Below are 18,628 nucleotides of genomic sequence, written 5' to 3'. Positions count from 1 at the left end.
TGAAAGACAGAAGGGTGTAACTCACTTTTTATCCATTTTGAGATTTTGGCACCAAAATAATCAGCAACACCTGCAGATTCTGAAAACCATAAAGCCAGCTCAGTTCAACTTCCTACTGCATACGTAACAAAATAACACTTGAGCACTTTAACATATTTGAATGTGAGGGAAATGTTAACTTCTTTTTTCTCAAAATTACTACTTTTGACTTTGAGTTACAGCCTTCCTAGTACCAACCCTCTATGCATTGGCACAATGAATGATCCACTACATATTCTATCCAACAATGAACAAAATTTATCTATATAGTCATACCTTTCAATTTCTCCCCCATGTGAATAAATGCCAGATGTAAGTAAATTCAATCTATTTGACAGCATATGCATGGACTACAGTGGACATTTCTGGAAATAGATTTTTGCAATTCTTACCCTTTTATCTACCTGCTCCTGAGAAAGAAATATTGAAATATGAAAGTGAGATTGATATTCTACATTCTCTTAAAAACTACATCCCTAGCACATGAAAAGAAAATCTTACTACTACAAAATTTCAAGAAAGTAGAATTTGAAAATGTCTGTTACTGTATACATCATCTATCCCTGTTCATTGCTTTATGCTCAATTTAGAATGTGAGGAAAGGTATGAGCTCAAAAAATTAGATAAATAGGGAGAGAAAAAAATACATCAAAAACAGAATATGTCTGAATCCTGTATGACATCCCCAGAAAGGACTGTTGTGAATCATTTTAAAGATGACAATTTTGCCTTTAATATGGGCCTATTTGAATTTCACATCATGTTCGACTCAATCTCATATTCATAAAGAATTAGTCAAGGAGTGCAGAAATGCTCCTGCATAATTACTTTGCTCATACCATTTTTTGGATAAAAAAAAGAAAGAAAAAGGTTTATTTTGGAAAAAGGAGAAGAGTTCCCTTTTTGTGTGTGTTCGTATTGGTAGATGAAGTACACAAAGAAATTATTTGGGTTAAAAAAACAAAAACAAACAGGGTCAGCTTTTCACCAAGAATGCTTTCAGCATTTCTGATCAAATCAACATAATGGTACAAACAAGTCAATAATTTTTTTCGGCATGAAAGGCACCATCCCAGTATTCCTGTTGCTAACGACCTACTCACTGGCTTATTCAATATGAATATTCAATATGAAGATCGAAGACAAAAATATGCACACACCAATACCACTGAAGAGTATGTCGGTTCACATGGCTGCAGTTAGCTTAAAATGCTTGAACAAGCATGCCATTCAATGTAATAGCTTACATATCAGTCAGGTGGATGGGGAAACTTCCACCTCCAGGGGCCCGTTGCATAAAACTTTTTACCTGAGAAAACTCAGGTTGTTTTTACCAGAGTTTTTGCCCTGTGTTAAAGTCAATGGCAGAAATCAGACTATCCTTAGTTTTCAGTTTTTACCAGAGTTTTCTCAGGTAAAAAGTTTTATGCAACAGGCCCCAGATGGGCTAATGGGATTTCTAGATTTTCCCTTCATGAAAAAGAAATTGCTACACACCCATTGAACACAGGAATGCATGCAAAGTGGTAAAGGAACATTCCGATCAAGGAAAGGCTTGAAGGGGCAAGCCATTGCATATCAAGATAGTTCGGCCCTTCACTTCTTCACCCGATGAGAAAGTCCTGACACCACAGTGCGTTGCTATAATTTGCACAGTATCTGAACGATGGGCTATGTCAACCAGATTTTGAACACTTGCGGAATCATGGGCCGAACTGTGATCATCGCAATTCAGCAAAGTTATATAAGGATTGTTCAGGCATTTAAGAACAAGGGATCTGCGTAAACATTGTGTGTAAACTAACACAAAATGACATTTTGAACGCTGCCTTGAATACTGGGATTGTGCCGTTTCAACCTCATAAGAGAAGCATATATGACATCAATTAAAGTTTGGTAGAATTCATATCAAATTGAATTCATGGCCATATCAAACACCTTCCCATGGGTACTCATTATAAACATAGACAGATAGATAGATTATGCCCCTTACTAAGTATGTAATCAGAAGAATAAATGGGATAAACCTATTTTCTCTGGTTTGGCTGTAACTACGTGGACGGTTCTGGCAAAGACAACCATTTGATGTGCAAAGATTCCTGGTGGGTGTTTCACAGAGCTGTTCATAAGATAAGAACGACTTTAAGAACGACTGGTGATCCTTTCTTTTGGTAAATAGTATACACCATAGGCGATGGTTTAACGTTAGCACGTAAGAAAGGATCACCAGTCGTTCTTAAAGTCGCTCTTAACTTACGAACAGCTTTATGAAACGGCCCCTAGACATGCCTGCATTATACACAACATACACAGGTTTTCATTTACAATGAAGAATTCAATAATACACTACAGATCCAAGGCAAATCACCTCGAAAAGAACATATTGCAGATGATTTGGAAGGGGGACAGGCATTCTCGAAATCATCATCGTCGTCGTCATATTTACAGGATTGATTGAAGATGAACACACCAAATCAAATGTATTCCCATGAAGTTAAAGTGCTCTTAAATATTCTTATCTCATTACAAATCAAACCGTAAGAAACCTACGAGAAGGGAATATGCTAAGTTGCTGACCGCCTCTACATGAAATCTCACATGTCTCTCTGAGCTGGTAGGGGCCACGCTTCTAATCATCATCTGTTCCTCCGCATGTTTGACCTCGTGTCTAATCTTTCAATGATCTATACATACTAGAAGACTGGCTATTGTGCACAAGTATGTCATCTGTATCCTTCCGTGATGATCAAGTTGATAAGGCCAGGTATCTAGACACACTTTGGTGCACCAATGCAGGGATCCTCTTGCCAATCCCTACTTCATAAAACATCTCTTCCAGTAGCAGCATATCAGTCCAAAACATATCCCTATTTGTCCTTTCCAAACCTAAAATTTGGATCTAGGTTATTTTGTCAATGTTTCTCTTTCTGTGGTATGCACTGAAGTAACATAACCTGAAATAAGAATGAGGGAACAGAAAACAAAATTGATTTGATTAATTTGAAAAAACTAACCCTGTCGGCATAGCTGCAATACAATCTACTCATTATTCACCAATGGCCCCATTGCAGGAAGAGTCGGGTTTCTAAAACTCGATTCAGAAAACCAAATCCAAGGCTTTAATATGCACTCCTGACTGATTGAATATTAAGTTGCAAATGATTTTAGGAGTTGCATTTGATTGCAAATCTTTTTATAATGGGCCCAAGAACAAAAATACATTCAGAAATTATTCTTGATTCACATTTTGGTGCACAAAGACGTGCATTCTTTATCACCAATTGTAATACCAAGATATGTCCCCAACGGCTTATCGTCAAAATACATGAAGCAATGTTCACATCATATCAGCCATGAGTCACATGTAAAAAAAAAAGATGAGATGAGCGGGAACGTTTTCATTACCCTTTTATGACCCATTTCTTGCAGGAATATTTGTGTGTCTTGTGTCACACATAATCCTTGATGAATATTCATAGTTGCATAAAATACACTGAGCACTCAACACATTAATGATGTACTTTTTCAATGCAATGTAATTTAGGGGGTTATACAAACTGTTGACATCACTCAAGAGACCTGTAGAGTATAGTGTAGACATGGGGCATCTACAGTGTACCTACATTCATTTGTAGGAGGCAAAACCCACATATCGGGGTGAAAACCAGGGAGGGGGTGAGGGGGGGGCACTCAGCATATAATGTGTGGTGGGTATGTGTCACGGAGGGGACCCTCATTTTTACACTTAAATTTCCATTCCAAGGCATAGCATTTTTGTCTTATTGAGAAAAAAAGAACAAAGAAGCCGCTCCAAAGCATAGCGTTTTCTTCTTATCAAGAAAAAAGAAATTCGCTCCAAAGCTTCGCATATTTTCCGTTACGCCGTTCCAGCCGCATTGATCTGCTACATGAGCTACGATTTTGGTGAAAGCACACCTGGCGCTAGTGCCGCCGGCCTAGCTGCATGCACATATGCCCGTTCCATAGGGATGCATATGCACTCACACGTAGGCGACCCATTCCAAGGACCCCCGTTTTCACAAACATTTGTAGTTCCGAATCCCATTCCGAGATCCCTCCTTTTATTACAATAAACCTGCTCCGAGGCCCCAGTTTTTTGTCTCACCCGCGGCACATACCTACCACTTTTTTGGTTGAGTACCCCCCTCCCCCTGGGTGAAAATGTCACTGAAGAAAATTTAGTCTTAGCATTCAATGTTTCTAATTGTTGGCATCTCTGTATGAGCCACGTGGAGAGTCCTGCCTAATGTGAATCATCTGGATGAATCATGTTTTCGATGCATTTATTATTACACACAAGTCATATGCATTATTTGCTTTATAAAAAAAAATGGCATTCTATAAGCGGTCTTACAGTGCATTTTAGTGTCTTCTCACTACAATGGGAGAATTTGGCCTGTTACATAAAGGTTACTATTAATAGTAACTTTGCCATCCAATCGGTTGGTAGTTGAGCACTGTTATTGCAGTAGTTACCACTTTCCATTGCACACTTTTTGCTCGGTAGTGTGTTGCGCTAACAAAAGAAGGCCATGTGATATGCTTTACAAAACTTATCACAATGCTTCATAATAAAAAAAAACATAATGCTTCAAAACAAAAACATATATTTCAGGAAACGGGAGATATACTCACCTTCAGGTTAGAGAAAAGAAATATATAAAGATTTTCGAAGCTTTACATCAAATCCTGACTTTTTCTCACACACCGTTTCACATTCGCCTTGAAGGCCCCATGGTAGTCTGACCTCCAGTCTTTCTGTAAAATGTAAATACAAACACATTTTTTTCCTTTAATTTTTCCTTAAAATGCAAGCATACACATACAAGGGTCGTGCCGAAATTCTCCTTTAAATTCAACTATAAATATATTGCATAAAACAATGATAATGACAGTGATAAATTATGGGATACTACGCTGCAGATGGATTCGAACACAAGTCCTTATTACAAGGCAAGGGTCAAAGCACTACATCAAGATGCATATCAGATGGCAGCATGGGATCCTCTATTATGATCTCACCAATACACTGATGCACTGTATCTCGCACGCAACTGGGAATTCCAGTGCCATTTCAAGTCACACTATAATACGTTATGAAAGAACGATTGAAAATTTTTCTTAGGGGCTCATCTTATGGCCACTACACACCTTACACTGGGTCTGCGACCAGATTATGGAATAAAACGTAGTAGAATTTGGTGCTAATATTGAGACATGGAAATCGGACCAGTCGTTAGGTGTTTTGTGGCCTTTACTCTTAAATATAAAAGCTTGCAACGGATTAAAATCAAACTGAGATCAAACTCAAATATGTATAATTCGCCCAGCATGATACTCACAGCAGCATCTACATTTGCGGGTGATTCATCGTTGGGGTCTGCTAACATTGAAATTACACTGATGAGTATGGTCTCGACTGTGTGGATTGGTAACCAGCGTTCTGAAGGCCTCTCGTAACCCCACTTGTCTTCACCGGGATCGTGGAGTATTGAGATACATACATCACCATCCTTGCCAACTGAACAGAGGTTAAATAAATAGAATAAATTACGTCGTGCTCCAAGTGGGGTGAAAGGGGGGGGGGCTCTTTTCAGCCCCCAACATTTTTCGCGATATATCTCCTGAACAAAATTTTTAGACTGCGCTGCTCACTGAGTTTTTACCTTGAAGTCTTGCGCAACTTTTGAGACCAAATTTGCGAAGACCAGGTACACGTTTAAGGTATTATGCAAAATTATGCAAGTGCCTGTCAGACCAAAATTGGTCCAAAATGTATATATCATGTACTAAGTCAATACAAAATTTGACTCATAATAGGCCCGTTTCGGGTACACGTGTACACGCACGGTCAAGTCAGTGCACGTGTACTAAATTCCATCACCGTGTACACGGTAGCATCTGCATAAAGCTTGCGTGGGACTGTAATTTAAGTCAGTGAACAAGCTCACAGCCTCACATTAATTCTTAGTTCTCAGACACTGCACATGTTTTAATCACTAATATGTCAATATATTTCAATTAACCTAGAGTGAGTTTACTTCCAAAATCGCCGATTTAATCCACATTTATTCTGGAGACTCAAGTTTTTGTACCACACGAAATTGGTATGCTCCGGTCAGTGCAGGGCCCTAGTTAGCGCCGACGTTCGTTGGATGCGCATTTTGCATACTGTACCGTACATGCATGCACAGATCGCTGCAGAATTGAGTGTAACTGAAGTTATCGATTGATTTTCATTATTTTATTGCCAATTTGAGGAGCGTGTGTTTGTAGGCTTGTAGCACATGTTTATGAGCGTATAACACGTAACTGGAGCAATGATCGCTGTCGCAATTGGTGATTCTCAAATTGGCTCTAAAAGTGATTGAAGAACGCTTTCGAGAGTCTCCAGTTACGTGTTATACGCTCATACACATGTGCTACACGCTCATACACATGTGCTACAAGCCTACAAACACACGCTCCTCAAATTGGCAATAAAATAATGAAAATCAATCGATAACTTCAGTTACACTCAATTCTGCAGCGATCTGTGCATGCATGTACGGTACAGTATGCAAAATGCGCATCCAACGAACGTCGGCGCTAACTAGGGCCCTGCACTGATTTACTTTTGCATTCTTTATTAATTTAATGCGCTGCTGAGCTGAGTAAACTTTTTAATTGCACCAATTTTTGTGGATTGATACTTCTAACTTCTCAGGTAAGCTTTAAAACCGTGACTTAGGCTACATGTAGGAAACACTGAAAAAATACCGTAACTCACTCTCACTCAGTGTTTACAACGTGTACATGTGTACACGTGTACATGTGTACACGACCGAAAAACACGCCGTGTACACGTGCATCAAAAATTGACTTTCAAACCGGGCCTATTTCATAAATGAGTTAATTATTCTCATATTTATTGAGAAGTCATTCGATTTGATGCTATGTCCCCCATGAATTTTGTCCCCACAAAATGAATACAAAGATGAAAAAACAAAGAAATACATAAGAAAAAAACAATATAATACATAAGAAATTGATTTTGGTAGATTTTATTTCTTCATATTTGTAGTAGTTAGGAATGCCATAAAGAATATTTTCACCAAAAATTAGCTTTCTAAGAACTTTATTTAGGGAATGAGGGAAAAAAAGTATGATTTCATGAATAAATTAACATGAATTCAAATTAAAAAAATATATATATACAGTATATGAATTTTGTGCGATATACCTGTGCATAGGCGAGGATTATGTTATTCTCTACCTTCATGCAAATTTTTGTCACTTAAAAGCCCCCCCCCCCCGACTTAAAGCTCACAAAATAGCCCAGGTAAGTTAGGGTTTAATATAAGAGTTATGACATTCTAAAACGTAACCTTCATTAGATTTCAATGTTCATACCCCACATTGTCAAAGTTCATTGACCCTAAAAGACCTTTGACCTTTATGGAATAAAACTCATATAAGATTATCAGTGATACCTTGATTACCCTTTGTCCAAGTTTCATGACTTGGGCCTTGACATGACATTTCAAACAAGTGACATGCCTCCGGCAGTCTCGACTGCATTACACAATTCAATATAGCAGCAGTGCTGACTTTTAAAACAACTAAGATGAATTACTATTCACAAATAATGCTATTTATACAACAATAAAATAATAAGTTCTCTGACCCTATATGACCTTTGACCTCATGAAAAATGATAATGTATACGTGATTACCCTTATGTCGAAGCTTCAGGTAATAGATCCATTTACTTTCAAAGTTATGACATCGAAAAAGAATACCCAACATGGTCAAAAATATTTGACCCTTAACCCTAAATCTCCCGGGGTATTTTGATTCTTGTCATTCCCGGGGGGGGGCCATTATGGCCCCCCCTTAAGATCTCGGCCGTCTATCGACGAGCGATGAAAAAATTTGCACGCTGGTAGTGTGCGATGTAATCTACAAGGCTGTATGGTAAGATTTTCCAAAATAATGGGATTTTATTTTATATGAATTAATTATGCTAATTTATGCATAAATCATACTTTTTGCTCTGACTAAATAAAGCTCCTAGAATGCTAATTTTTGGTAAAAATTTTCTTTGTAGCATTCTTAACAATCGTAATTCAAAAAAACTTTGGTTTGGAAATAAATTTCTTATGTATTTTATTGTTTTATGAATTTCTTATGTATTTCGTTGTTTTTTTACTTTTTGTTTTTTATTGTTTTTTCAATGGAAATTGTTCCAGACATAATTCTGATCATAAACAAGGCAAAATTAATTAAGTTTAATCAGTAAAAGTAGAAATAATGATACATTTATGAATTTTGGCTAAATACGCAATTTGCATTGGATTTGTACATAAAATCACATTTATGACCAATTTTGGGTCTGACATGCACTTGCATAATGTTGCGTAATGTCGTAACCGCGTACCCGGGCTTCACAACTTTGGTCTCAAAATTTACTTGAGACTTGAATGTAAAAAGTCAGTGAGCTGCGAGGTGAAAAAATTTCGCGCAGCACATATATCGCGAAAATTGTTGAGGGGGGGCCATTATGGCCCCCCCCCCCGGGAGAATTAGGGTTAATGCCCTTTGACCCTGGTCATGTGACATGAAACTCATGAAAGATGATAAGTGATATTTGATTACCTTATGTCAAAGTTTCATGAAATAGGGCCACATACTTTCTAAATTATGAGGAAATTCAAAATTGAACCTTGGTTACAATTTCAATGTTGGTAATCCAAACATGGTAAAAGTTCATTGACCCTTTGACCTTCACCGTGGGACCTGAAACTCATGAAAGATGAACACCGATTCTTGATTACCTTATGTCCACATTTCATGAACTAGGTCCACATACTTCCTTAGTTATGTTGACAACCCTGCCGCCACCGCCGGAGAAGTGGTGCCTTTAGTCTTGCTCTGCTATGCAGGCAAGATAAAAACCCTGGAGCAGCTTCATAAAGCTGTTAATACATGTAAGTTAAGAGTAACTATAGGAACAACTGGTGAACCTTTTATATAAATGAAGATTTAATGGTAATACCATAAGAAAGGATCACCAGTCTTTCTTAAAGTCGCTCTTCACTTACGAAGAGCTTTATGAAAGACCCACCTGCTAATTATGCTTTCATCAATGCAAGAGTATCATACCAAAGCCACCATCCAAAAATTAATCTATGATACCCCCTTCCCCTTTCACTCTTAACATATATACTTACTATTCGGATGCCAAATCTCTGAGATAAATTTCATTTTAGGTGGCTTCTGCGGGTAATCCTTGGGAAAATTTAAATTTGCTCTGAAGTATCCACCCTCACTGTCAAGAAAGAAAAATAAATACATTTAGGTATGAGGAATGTAATATCATAACATTATCACTTAAGATTCCATATCCGCTTTTGACTCAAATGTCCATGAAATGCATGTTTTATTTTTCACAGGAAAGGTTTCCCAAGACATGCCAAACATGATAACTTGAAATAAAATGGGTCCAGCCAAAGTCACGAGTGTAAAGCTCACCCGAAGATAGAATTTATCCACAGTAATTGGCGCAAGTAAATGGTTTATTCAGCTTAGCAACACATTAAACTATAAAAGAATGCATCCAAACAACAAGCCAGCAGCAATAAGTCAGTGCTAGCAGCATTCACCCATCGATATATCAATGCATTCACCGCGCATGATGATGCGCTTCTCCTTGAAGTACTACTTTTCCAATACTGACATGAGCAGTAGCGAACATGTGTATTTTTTTTTCTGATCCATGTTGTTTAACACTCTAACACCTGTGCAATAAGTAAAAAAAAAAGCCCTGCACTGCTTAGACAGAGACCCTTGATATGTGAAATATGAGTTATATGAACTAAAATGACACCAGACTTAATAGTGTGCCAAATGTCAAATGATGTATCATATAGACATTTCAATGGAACTTGAACAATATGAGACCACTTTCAATGAATGAAATGCAATTTATCTGAAAGCAACCACAAGTCATAATAATAATAAAAATATATGCAATTTGTTAGGCACCATATTCATCTCGCAAAAGATGCTCAAGCACATAAGTGAGGGGGGGGCAAACAAAATTACAAGTTAAAGAAAATCATTGATAAAATGAATTAAAGAGGTTAGTTTTAATCTTTAAAATTCTCAAGCACGTAATGGGTAAACTTCACTTACTAGAATGTATCAGGAGGTCCTATGACCACCACCTCCCATTTGAAAAGATCATCATCATCTACAAGTCCAGCAGAAAATCCACCCACAGGTTGTTTATTTAAATCTATACAGAGAGTAAGGTAAGATATCAATTAGAAATCAAACAAGTAAATCCAGATGTTAGTGCAGAAAAGCTCCATTCATTCAAAAGTGATGAATTTCAATCTTTCAAGATATGATTAAACAAAAAGACAATGAAGAGATGGATGAATCAACAATTCAAAGTGTTGAAAAGATTACTGTACAAGCTGTTATTTTTATGTACAGAATTTTTTTGCGAATTGAGGGGGTTACAACATTTTCACAGGTTGTTAAATTCGCGATCAGAAGCTGTAAGAAACACTTCTACAGCATTATCTTCAATGATGTTATAATTGCCAAAAGTAGCTTTGATTATTAATATCTTGGTTTGCATAAGGATAAAAAAATTGACATGGAAAACTAGTGCCGCAAGTCAGGCCACATGGTCGGGTTCGGTTCGGCAGGGTTTGGCGATTTTTTTTCCGAACTTTGGTTTGGTTCGGGGTTCGGCAATAAATGCCACAATGATTTACTAACAAAGGATCGCCAATCTGCAAGCAGGTTAACACTTCAAAGATGGGTCGTATATCTATAATAAATTTTGTTTCTAAAAAGAATGGTTAGAAAAATTGTTGCATAACTTCCTTTTTTTTAATTTTAATCTATAACGTAAATAAGAGTCATTTCTACTTTCGTTTTAAGATTGAATAATTGAATACCCCTCTCGTTTAGAGGGGTATGAGCCGCGGGTAATGGGAAGCGATTATTGTAATATATTTAAATGTTGTCCATAACAAACGCACCCACCTTCATGACACTAATTTTGACTTTATTCTCGATTCAAAGTAGTGAAGTTCCCTGGCTAATTTAAAAGAGACGCCAAGCATACTCGGTAATATTTTGTCACCGCTGAGCGAGAGTTGAGTGAGCTTGGAAGATTGCGTTGTAATGTGGTTATAGTGCGACTTAAGCTGGCGCTATTCAAAGTCCCGTTTCACGCCAGCTTTTTTTTCCTTCCTGTTTGCTTTTCATAAGATACCATGTAAACTACGCACGAGAGAGACGGCACGAAGCCGTAAAAAACAACTGGAAAAAATGCCAATTTCTTTGTTTCTTGAACCTTCCTATAATCCCGTATCCAAAATTCATGCTAAGACATCAAATTTCTGAAAGTGATTGTGAGATTGTGATGCAAGAAATGTGAATGTTTCTTCCTCCTACGCTGGGAAGACACAGATCATAATTTGATAAGATGTACTGGCATGACTTGTACTGTATCGTAGTTTGCAATGTAATGGCAGTGCTGTGTGTGTAGTATGTGTACACTGACTGTGAGGTGAGCGAGTGTGTAAGTTGCCAATTTTGTCGGGACCGTTCTTTCTTTCTAACATTTGTAGATGAATTGATCAAGAACAGCATATTTCTGCATACCGGTAATCTCTTTGGATACTTTGAAATCTTAAAAACTTACCGTAGATTTTGTTTCTTTGTACCTCAAATATGCATGTAAATGTGAGATTTTTTTTTTTTTTTTTTTTTTTTTTAGTCCAAAGTTGGGGGTGCGGTTAATACACGGGTGCGGTTAATACACCGTTACTTACGGTAATTGATCATTTCATTTTCAGTAATAGACCAGATTAAACCACTTTTTAGAAAATATTGACAATGGAAAGACATTTCAAATTCGGAATATGAATTTTACCAGCATTATAGCAACTGAGAGCAGGTTGTTTGGACTTCCTGTTTCAACTTTCCTTATCAACCATTTCCGGAACACTATCAGGGAACATGTGTTAAATGAATTTTTATTGTTTCTGTTTTTTCACCCTCATTCCTTCATCTCTTATTTTTCTTTTATATTAATATGGAAATTTCAGAAGGTGAAATATATATACTATACCATTACTTTGTCAGTCACAAGGAATGAATTTAGGTCTTTTTCTTTTATTAAATACAAAACAATTACATGTACGTCCGATAACAATCACGATCGATTACAGCAATACGTAATCCAACTACACTTTTTAACTGAGTTTAGCTTAAAATGTCCGCACAATTTATAAAGAAAAAAATAGATTCACGTTTATAAAAAAATTGAGACAGATAAAAAAAATCAAAGATGAGACCGAAGCTGTCATACTTTGTCACTTACGAGGAATGAATTTATGTCGTCTTTTTTCTTTATTTAATACAAAACACATAGGTCCGATTACGGCAAGACGTAATTCAACCACACTTTTAAACCGAGATTAGCTTCAAATTTCCCCTCATTTTATGAAGAAAAAATATATTCATGTTAATAAAATATTCTTAAGTTGACAACAGTTAAATCGTAGTGAGATTGTAGCTTAAATAGTGGATTTGAAAAATATTTTGTGTGGAATTCTTATTGTGTGCAATCACTAACCAGGGCTCCACACTAACCCATTTTTTCTACTGGTCCAACCTATTCATGTCGGACCAGTAGATACCCAGTTTTTCAAATTTTTACTGGTCCGAACCTAAAATCTACTGGTCCCAAAAAATAAAGAAAACATTAAAAAAAGGCGCAAGTTTATTTTTCTAGCCTTTCGTGACCCCCCCCCCCCCCCCCGTAAAACGAAGGAATGAAGGACAAATAGAAAGCAAGACAGAAACGAAGAAAGTAAGAAAGAAAGAAAGAAGGAGGGAAAGGAAGGAAAGAAGGAAGGAAGGAAAGTCAGAAAGAAAGGATGGAAGGAAGGAAAGAAGGAAGGAAGGAAAGAAGTAAGGAAAGAAGGAAGGAAGGAGTGAAGGAAGGAAGGAAAGTAAGAAAGAAAGAAAGAAAGAAAGAAAGGATGGAAGGAAGGAAGGAAGGAAGGAAGGAAGGAAGGAAGGAAAGAAGTAAGGAAAGAAGGAAGGAGTGAAGGAAGGAAAGTAAGAAAGAAAGGATGGAAGGAAAGAAGGAAGGAAAGAAGGAAGGAAAGTAAGAAAGAAAGGAAAGAAGGAAGGAAAGAAGGAAGGAAGGAAAGAAGAAAGGATGGATGGAAGGGAGGGAGGGAGGGAAGGAAGGAGGGAAGGGAGGGAGGGAAGGAAGGAGGGAAGGGAGGGAGGGAGGGAGGGAGGGAGGGAGGAAGGAAGGAAAGAAGGAAGGAAAGAAGGAAGGAAAGAAGGAAGGAAAGAAGGAAGGAAAGAAGGAAGGAAAGAAGGGAGGAAAGAAGGGAGGAAAGAAGGAAGGAAGGAAACAGAGGAAGAAAGCTAAAACTATTATCATAAATAATTTATGTTTCTTTTTTGGCTACGAAAGTCAGAAACCAAGTGTATCAACACACACATAAATGCATATGTGGGGCTAATATGTATTCAGACGATACCACCCGAAACCCGATCTGTTTGAACCAAACAGAAGTGAAAATTTACCCTTTTACTGCTTACAGATGACAGAGTTACTCAAATTTTTAGGGAATATGGACATTATAAGAGCCTTTCATGAGTATGAACCGTGAATTTTGACAGTTCTGTGAGAGATTTCTGCCAGAGTTTAGCCAAGCTTCGTTCGCGCAGCCAGTAGAGAATTTACCATGTGGGTTGTGTACAGTATGGCCGTGGCTGGCTACATGTACACTGATCTACTCTAGTAACACTTACGTGCGATTCATTCTGTGTGTATTCTGTGTGTGAATGGCAGAATTTATCGGGGGAAATGTTCATGCAGTGAATTTGACCATTTCTGGAAAAGTTTATTGGCCCAACAATGGTTTTTATTACTGGTCATGTCGGACCCTTAAAATCTTGCTGTTTTTTTGAAAAATTACTGGCCCGACAATGATATTTTTTACTGGTCATGTCGGACCAGTAAATCTTCCTATTTTTTAAAATCTACTGGCCCGACGGCGATTTTTACCGGTCTGGGACCGTCGGACCGCCGCTAGTGTCGAGCCCTGCACTAACCAATATTTTCAATTTCATATTAAAATTTATGCAGTCCTTTTATTATTCATATTTCATGTTAAATTTAATGTGAATTTTTTTTTACTGAACCACCAAACCAGGCCTTTGCGTTCGGTTCAGTACGGTTCGGAAGTGCTAAGTTCGGCGAACATCCGTTCGGTTCGGCAGTTCGGCTACAGCACTATGGGAGACCCATATTAATGAGCTTTGTAAAACCATGTCTACAAATATTGCCATTGTTTTATTTGTGCAATTCGTAATTTGAAATCTATCCTTCCTCTACTGTGTATGTGTTTATTGATTTTGCATTTATTTCCACTCTAATCATTCATTATATTAATAATTTTACACTTGCCAAATTATTCCTTGTCCAAAAAAGGGTAATAAGAACAAGGTGTAATGTGAATTAGCATGCACATACAGATCTTCCTTTTATTCATCAGAAGGTTTTTAAAGTATATGATATTTATCTATGCAGCTGGGTTTCTTATTGTATACCCAGTTGTTGTGTGTCCGGACGATCAATTTTAGAAAGTCATTTGGAAAAAAATACAAGTGGAATGCCTCTGGCCGTCTCACCTGCATCACGCGGTTCAATATAGCAGCAGTGCTCACTTTGAATACTACTCTAACTCACACAAGATGTTCAGTGATACATGGTTACTCTTATTTCCCTTTTTTATGAACTAGACCAATAAACTTACAGAGATATGATGGTTATTCAACAAAAAACCCCAACATGGCCAAAGTTCATTAACCTTACATGACCTTTGACCTTGATCATGTGACCTGAAACTCGAACAGGATGTTCAGTGATACTTGATTACTCTAATGTCCAAGTTTAATGAACTAGACCAACAAACTTTCAAACTTATGATGGTAATTCAACAGATACCCCCGATTCGGCCAAAGTTCATTGACCTTTGACCTTAATCATGAGACCTGAAACGCGCACAGGATGTTCTGTGATACTTGATTACTATTATGTCCAAGTTTCATGAATCAGATCCATAAACTTTCAAAGTTATGATGGGAATTCAACAGATATCCCCAATTCGGCCAAAGTTCATTGACCCTAAATGACCTTTGACCTTGGTCATGTGACGTGAAACTCATGCAGGATGTTCAGTGATACTTGATTAACCTTATGTCCAAGTTTCATGAACTAGGTCCATATATTTTCAAAGTTATGATGGGAATTCAACAGATATCCCCAATTCGGCCAAAGTTCATTGACCCTAAATGACCTTTGACCTTGGTCATGTGACGTGAAACTCATGCAGGATGTTCAGTGATACTTGATTAACCTTATGTCCAAGTTTCATGAACTAGGTCCATATATTTTCTAAGTTATGATGACATTTCAAAAACTTAACCTCAGGTTAAGATTTCGATGTTGATTCCTCCAACATGGTCTAAGTTCATTGACCCTAAATGACCTTTGACCTTGGTCATGTGACATGAAACTCTGATAGGATGTTCAGTAATACTTGATTAACCTTATGGCCAAGTTTTATTAACTAGGTCCATATACTTTATAAGTTATGACATCATTTCAAAAACTTAACCTCAGGTTAAGATTTGATGTTGACGCTGCCGCCGCCGCCGTCGCCGTCGGAAAAGCGGCGCCTATAGTCTCACTTTGCTTCGCAGGTGAGACAAAAAATACAAGCAAAGTTTCATCAATTCTTAGTACAAAATGTTAGAAAATATTATAGAGAACAAAATAGAAGATGATTACAACTATTAGATTCATATTTTTCGTGTAATCTAAAGATAAAAAAGAAGGCTTCAAAAACACCCAACCCCCCCCCAATCCTACAATTAAAACTGGCGTGCTGCCACCCGCTTTGACCAATTTTCATGAAATACAATCAAGTTCACAATTTGCCACAAGACATGACCGGTTTGGGGCTAAGTACTTCTTCGTAAAAATTCAAAGCTTGATTTTTCAGACATCTAGCGCCCTCTCTCTGCTATGCCAATGGTTGCATACTTCTTTTAAAAATGTTTTTTTGAACACTTATGAAAATTCAGTGACTGGATGTCAGAAAGTTAGAGAACATCTCAAGAAATGTAATGAGATGTGGCTCTATATAAATAAAGAAAAAAAAATATCAGCCACCTTGAAGAAGTAATCCCTTTAAGCAGCTCAAGTATAAAGCCTACATCTAGACCACAAAATTAGTCTATTTCGGGCAGGATATACTCTGCCAAAACTTTGTCTAGCTTCGCAGTATCCCCTCCCTCAATAGACCAAAGACTTTATGACGTAGGACTCATAATAGTGGAGGTAAGTTAAATACAGCGTCTCTGGGAAAAGGGTGAGCTACCTCACCCTCCTTGATTAGTGCTTAATTCCCCACTTTGATTGGGGAAACAGAGTGCAAGAATGTAAAGCGACCAATGAAGAATATAACAGCTTGGCAAAATATGTGATGTAAAATCAAAAATTTTATTCCAAGGAGACAGTGTTACTGTTAGGTTCGTTGATCGTTAGCTGTCGGCGCGTTGGCTTCACCGTACCATAGCTTTTACATGGACTGAAGTTAGCGAACAAAAGGTCCCGGGGGGGCCACTTCCATTCACGAGTGGATACCATGCGCGACCATGGGGTCTCGAAAAGCACCCTAAACACGTAATATCCATATTCTGAAAATGCACCCCTTAACAAGTATTGACGTGTGAAACCCTACCCTTAACAAGTATTGGAAACAAAACGATACTCTTGGCAAATATTTCCTGAAATGAACCCCTAAACAAGTAAAGGAATGTTTTATTGTTACGGGTCCTTTGGTTGTCGGCTTTACCTTATTTGGTTTAGTACGACCCCACCTTCTACACCTCGCGCAAATAGGACTCTAAACACGTAGTGTTGGGGCAAAAAGGACATCCTTTATAAAACATTTTAATTTTGTTTTATCATTCCCGCAAATTTGACCCTAAACACGTAATTTTACTAGCGAAATGGATACCCTTTTTTCATTATTTTTGTGTTTTTGACACCCTTTTCACGTTACGTACGTAACGTGCCCTATCGTGAAAAGGACATCCTTTTTACGTGTTTTTTTGGTCGCGCATGGTATCCACTCGTCAATGTAAGTGGCCCCCCCGGGCAAAAGGTATGCCTGCGATAGGGGGTCCAAATTAAATAGACAAATATAGGGGCCTAGGCCTATTCAACAAACATTGATGCAAATTTCATTTTGAGAAGACATTTTAATAATATAGCAAAATTAGCTTAACAATAGCATGTCAAATTCTGTGCAGCTTACTCCACAAATAGACTTGAGAGTCCCATAATTATCTTATCAGGATAACTGATTTCAAATAAATTTCAAGAAACTACCATTATCATACGTTTTAAAGACCCTTTTAAAACTGAACAAAGAAAAACACTTGATCACACAGGTACGATCGAGGACGTACACGGTGCGCACATCCATCGACTCGATACACACACCACCGGCACTGCAGCAGCTACGCAAGACGGGAGGGCGCAGGCGAAGCACAGTTGCTGGCTGTACTAGAAGCAGTTCATTCATTGATACTCGCACGTATTGACATTGTGCACAGCTGCGAACCTCTTCGACAACGTAATTACCGAACATCATGGATTAAAAAAATCTTCTACTTTAAACTATGATGAATAATCGACAATTACGGTAATGAAACCATACCCAATAGCTGTCTTTTCAGCAATAACGATGCTTGTTCTGATGTATTCATTTTCAGCTAAACTGGAACATCGAAAGAAATGTAACTTTATTGTTGTCCACCACAGCTCGAGACATGCACAGTTTTTGCGTCGACAATTCCTAATTTTTCTGTATACGCAGCGCGCGCAGCGCAGAGCAAGCTAAGCTAAGCGCTGGCGCTGCCGGCCGGCTATAGGGGCGGTTGGGAGTGCTGCCCCCGAGGTTAGTTTTTGTTAATGTTTTTTTTAACACACTTTTACTGGGTACCATAGGCGGCGGAAGCGGGGACCACCCCACCCATAAATTTGAGGTGGGGGACGGTCCCCCCTTAAATTTTGTGTGGATAAACTTTTTTTTTTTGCTTGTCAAAAAAATTTGGCGATCCCCTACTAAAATGTAGGTTGAAAACATTTTTTGTTGTTTTTGTTTCTGGCTTGTCAAATTTTTCCCTGTGTCCATCCAAAAAGTTCAGGTGGACCCCTCCAAATTTGTTTGGCTTCCGCCGCCAATGCTGGGTACTCAAAACTGGATCACAAGGTAAAAATACAGATTTATACAAGTTAGATGACAAAAACTTGCTGTCCCCGACATGTTGATTTTGTAACTCGATACGGTACGTTACACTGGGGCAGATCACAAGGGGCGGATCCAGGAGGAGGGGACACAGGTACATCCGGCCAGTGCCGCACCCCCCCCCCCCCTTCCCGAGACAGCAGAGCCATAAA

At 38.0% G+C, this 18,628-nt stretch overlaps 1 protein-coding gene and 1 long non-coding RNA gene across 2 annotated transcripts; one reads left to right on the top strand and one right to left on the bottom strand.

Annotated features, from left to right (window-relative positions):
• Nucleotides 1–1,409: 1,409 nt before the first annotated feature.
• On the top strand, nt 1,410–2,403 carry LOC121408576. The gene is made up of 2 exons (XR_005969058.1): nt 1,410–2,141; nt 2,323–2,403. It is a non-coding gene; the product is annotated as an uncharacterized LOC121408576 (long non-coding RNA).
• A 317-nt stretch (nt 2,404–2,720) lies between these two features.
• Nucleotides 2,721–18,028, bottom strand: LOC121408575 (probable ubiquitin-conjugating enzyme E2 7). The gene is made up of 6 exons (XM_041600089.1): nt 17,886–18,028; nt 10,237–10,339; nt 9,273–9,370; nt 5,403–5,581; nt 4,696–4,818; nt 2,721–2,993 (listed from the first exon to the last, which is right to left on the bottom strand). Exons 1-5 carry the CDS (start codon nt 17,932–17,934, stop codon nt 4,738–4,740), a joined length of 510 nt encoding a protein of 169 aa, XP_041456023.1. The 5' UTR covers nt 17,935–18,028; the 3' UTR covers nt 2,721–2,993; nt 4,696–4,737.
• Between the last annotated feature and the right edge of the window lie 600 nt (nt 18,029–18,628).

The sequence above is a fragment of the Lytechinus variegatus genome, chromosome 2, assembly GCF_018143015.1.
Source record: "Lytechinus variegatus isolate NC3 chromosome 2, Lvar_3.0, whole genome shotgun sequence".
Lineage (NCBI taxonomy): Eukaryota > Metazoa > Echinodermata > Echinoidea > Temnopleuroida > Toxopneustidae > Lytechinus > Lytechinus variegatus.
Note: the sequence above shows the minus strand (reverse complement) of the source record. Positions and strands in the feature narration are given on the sequence as shown.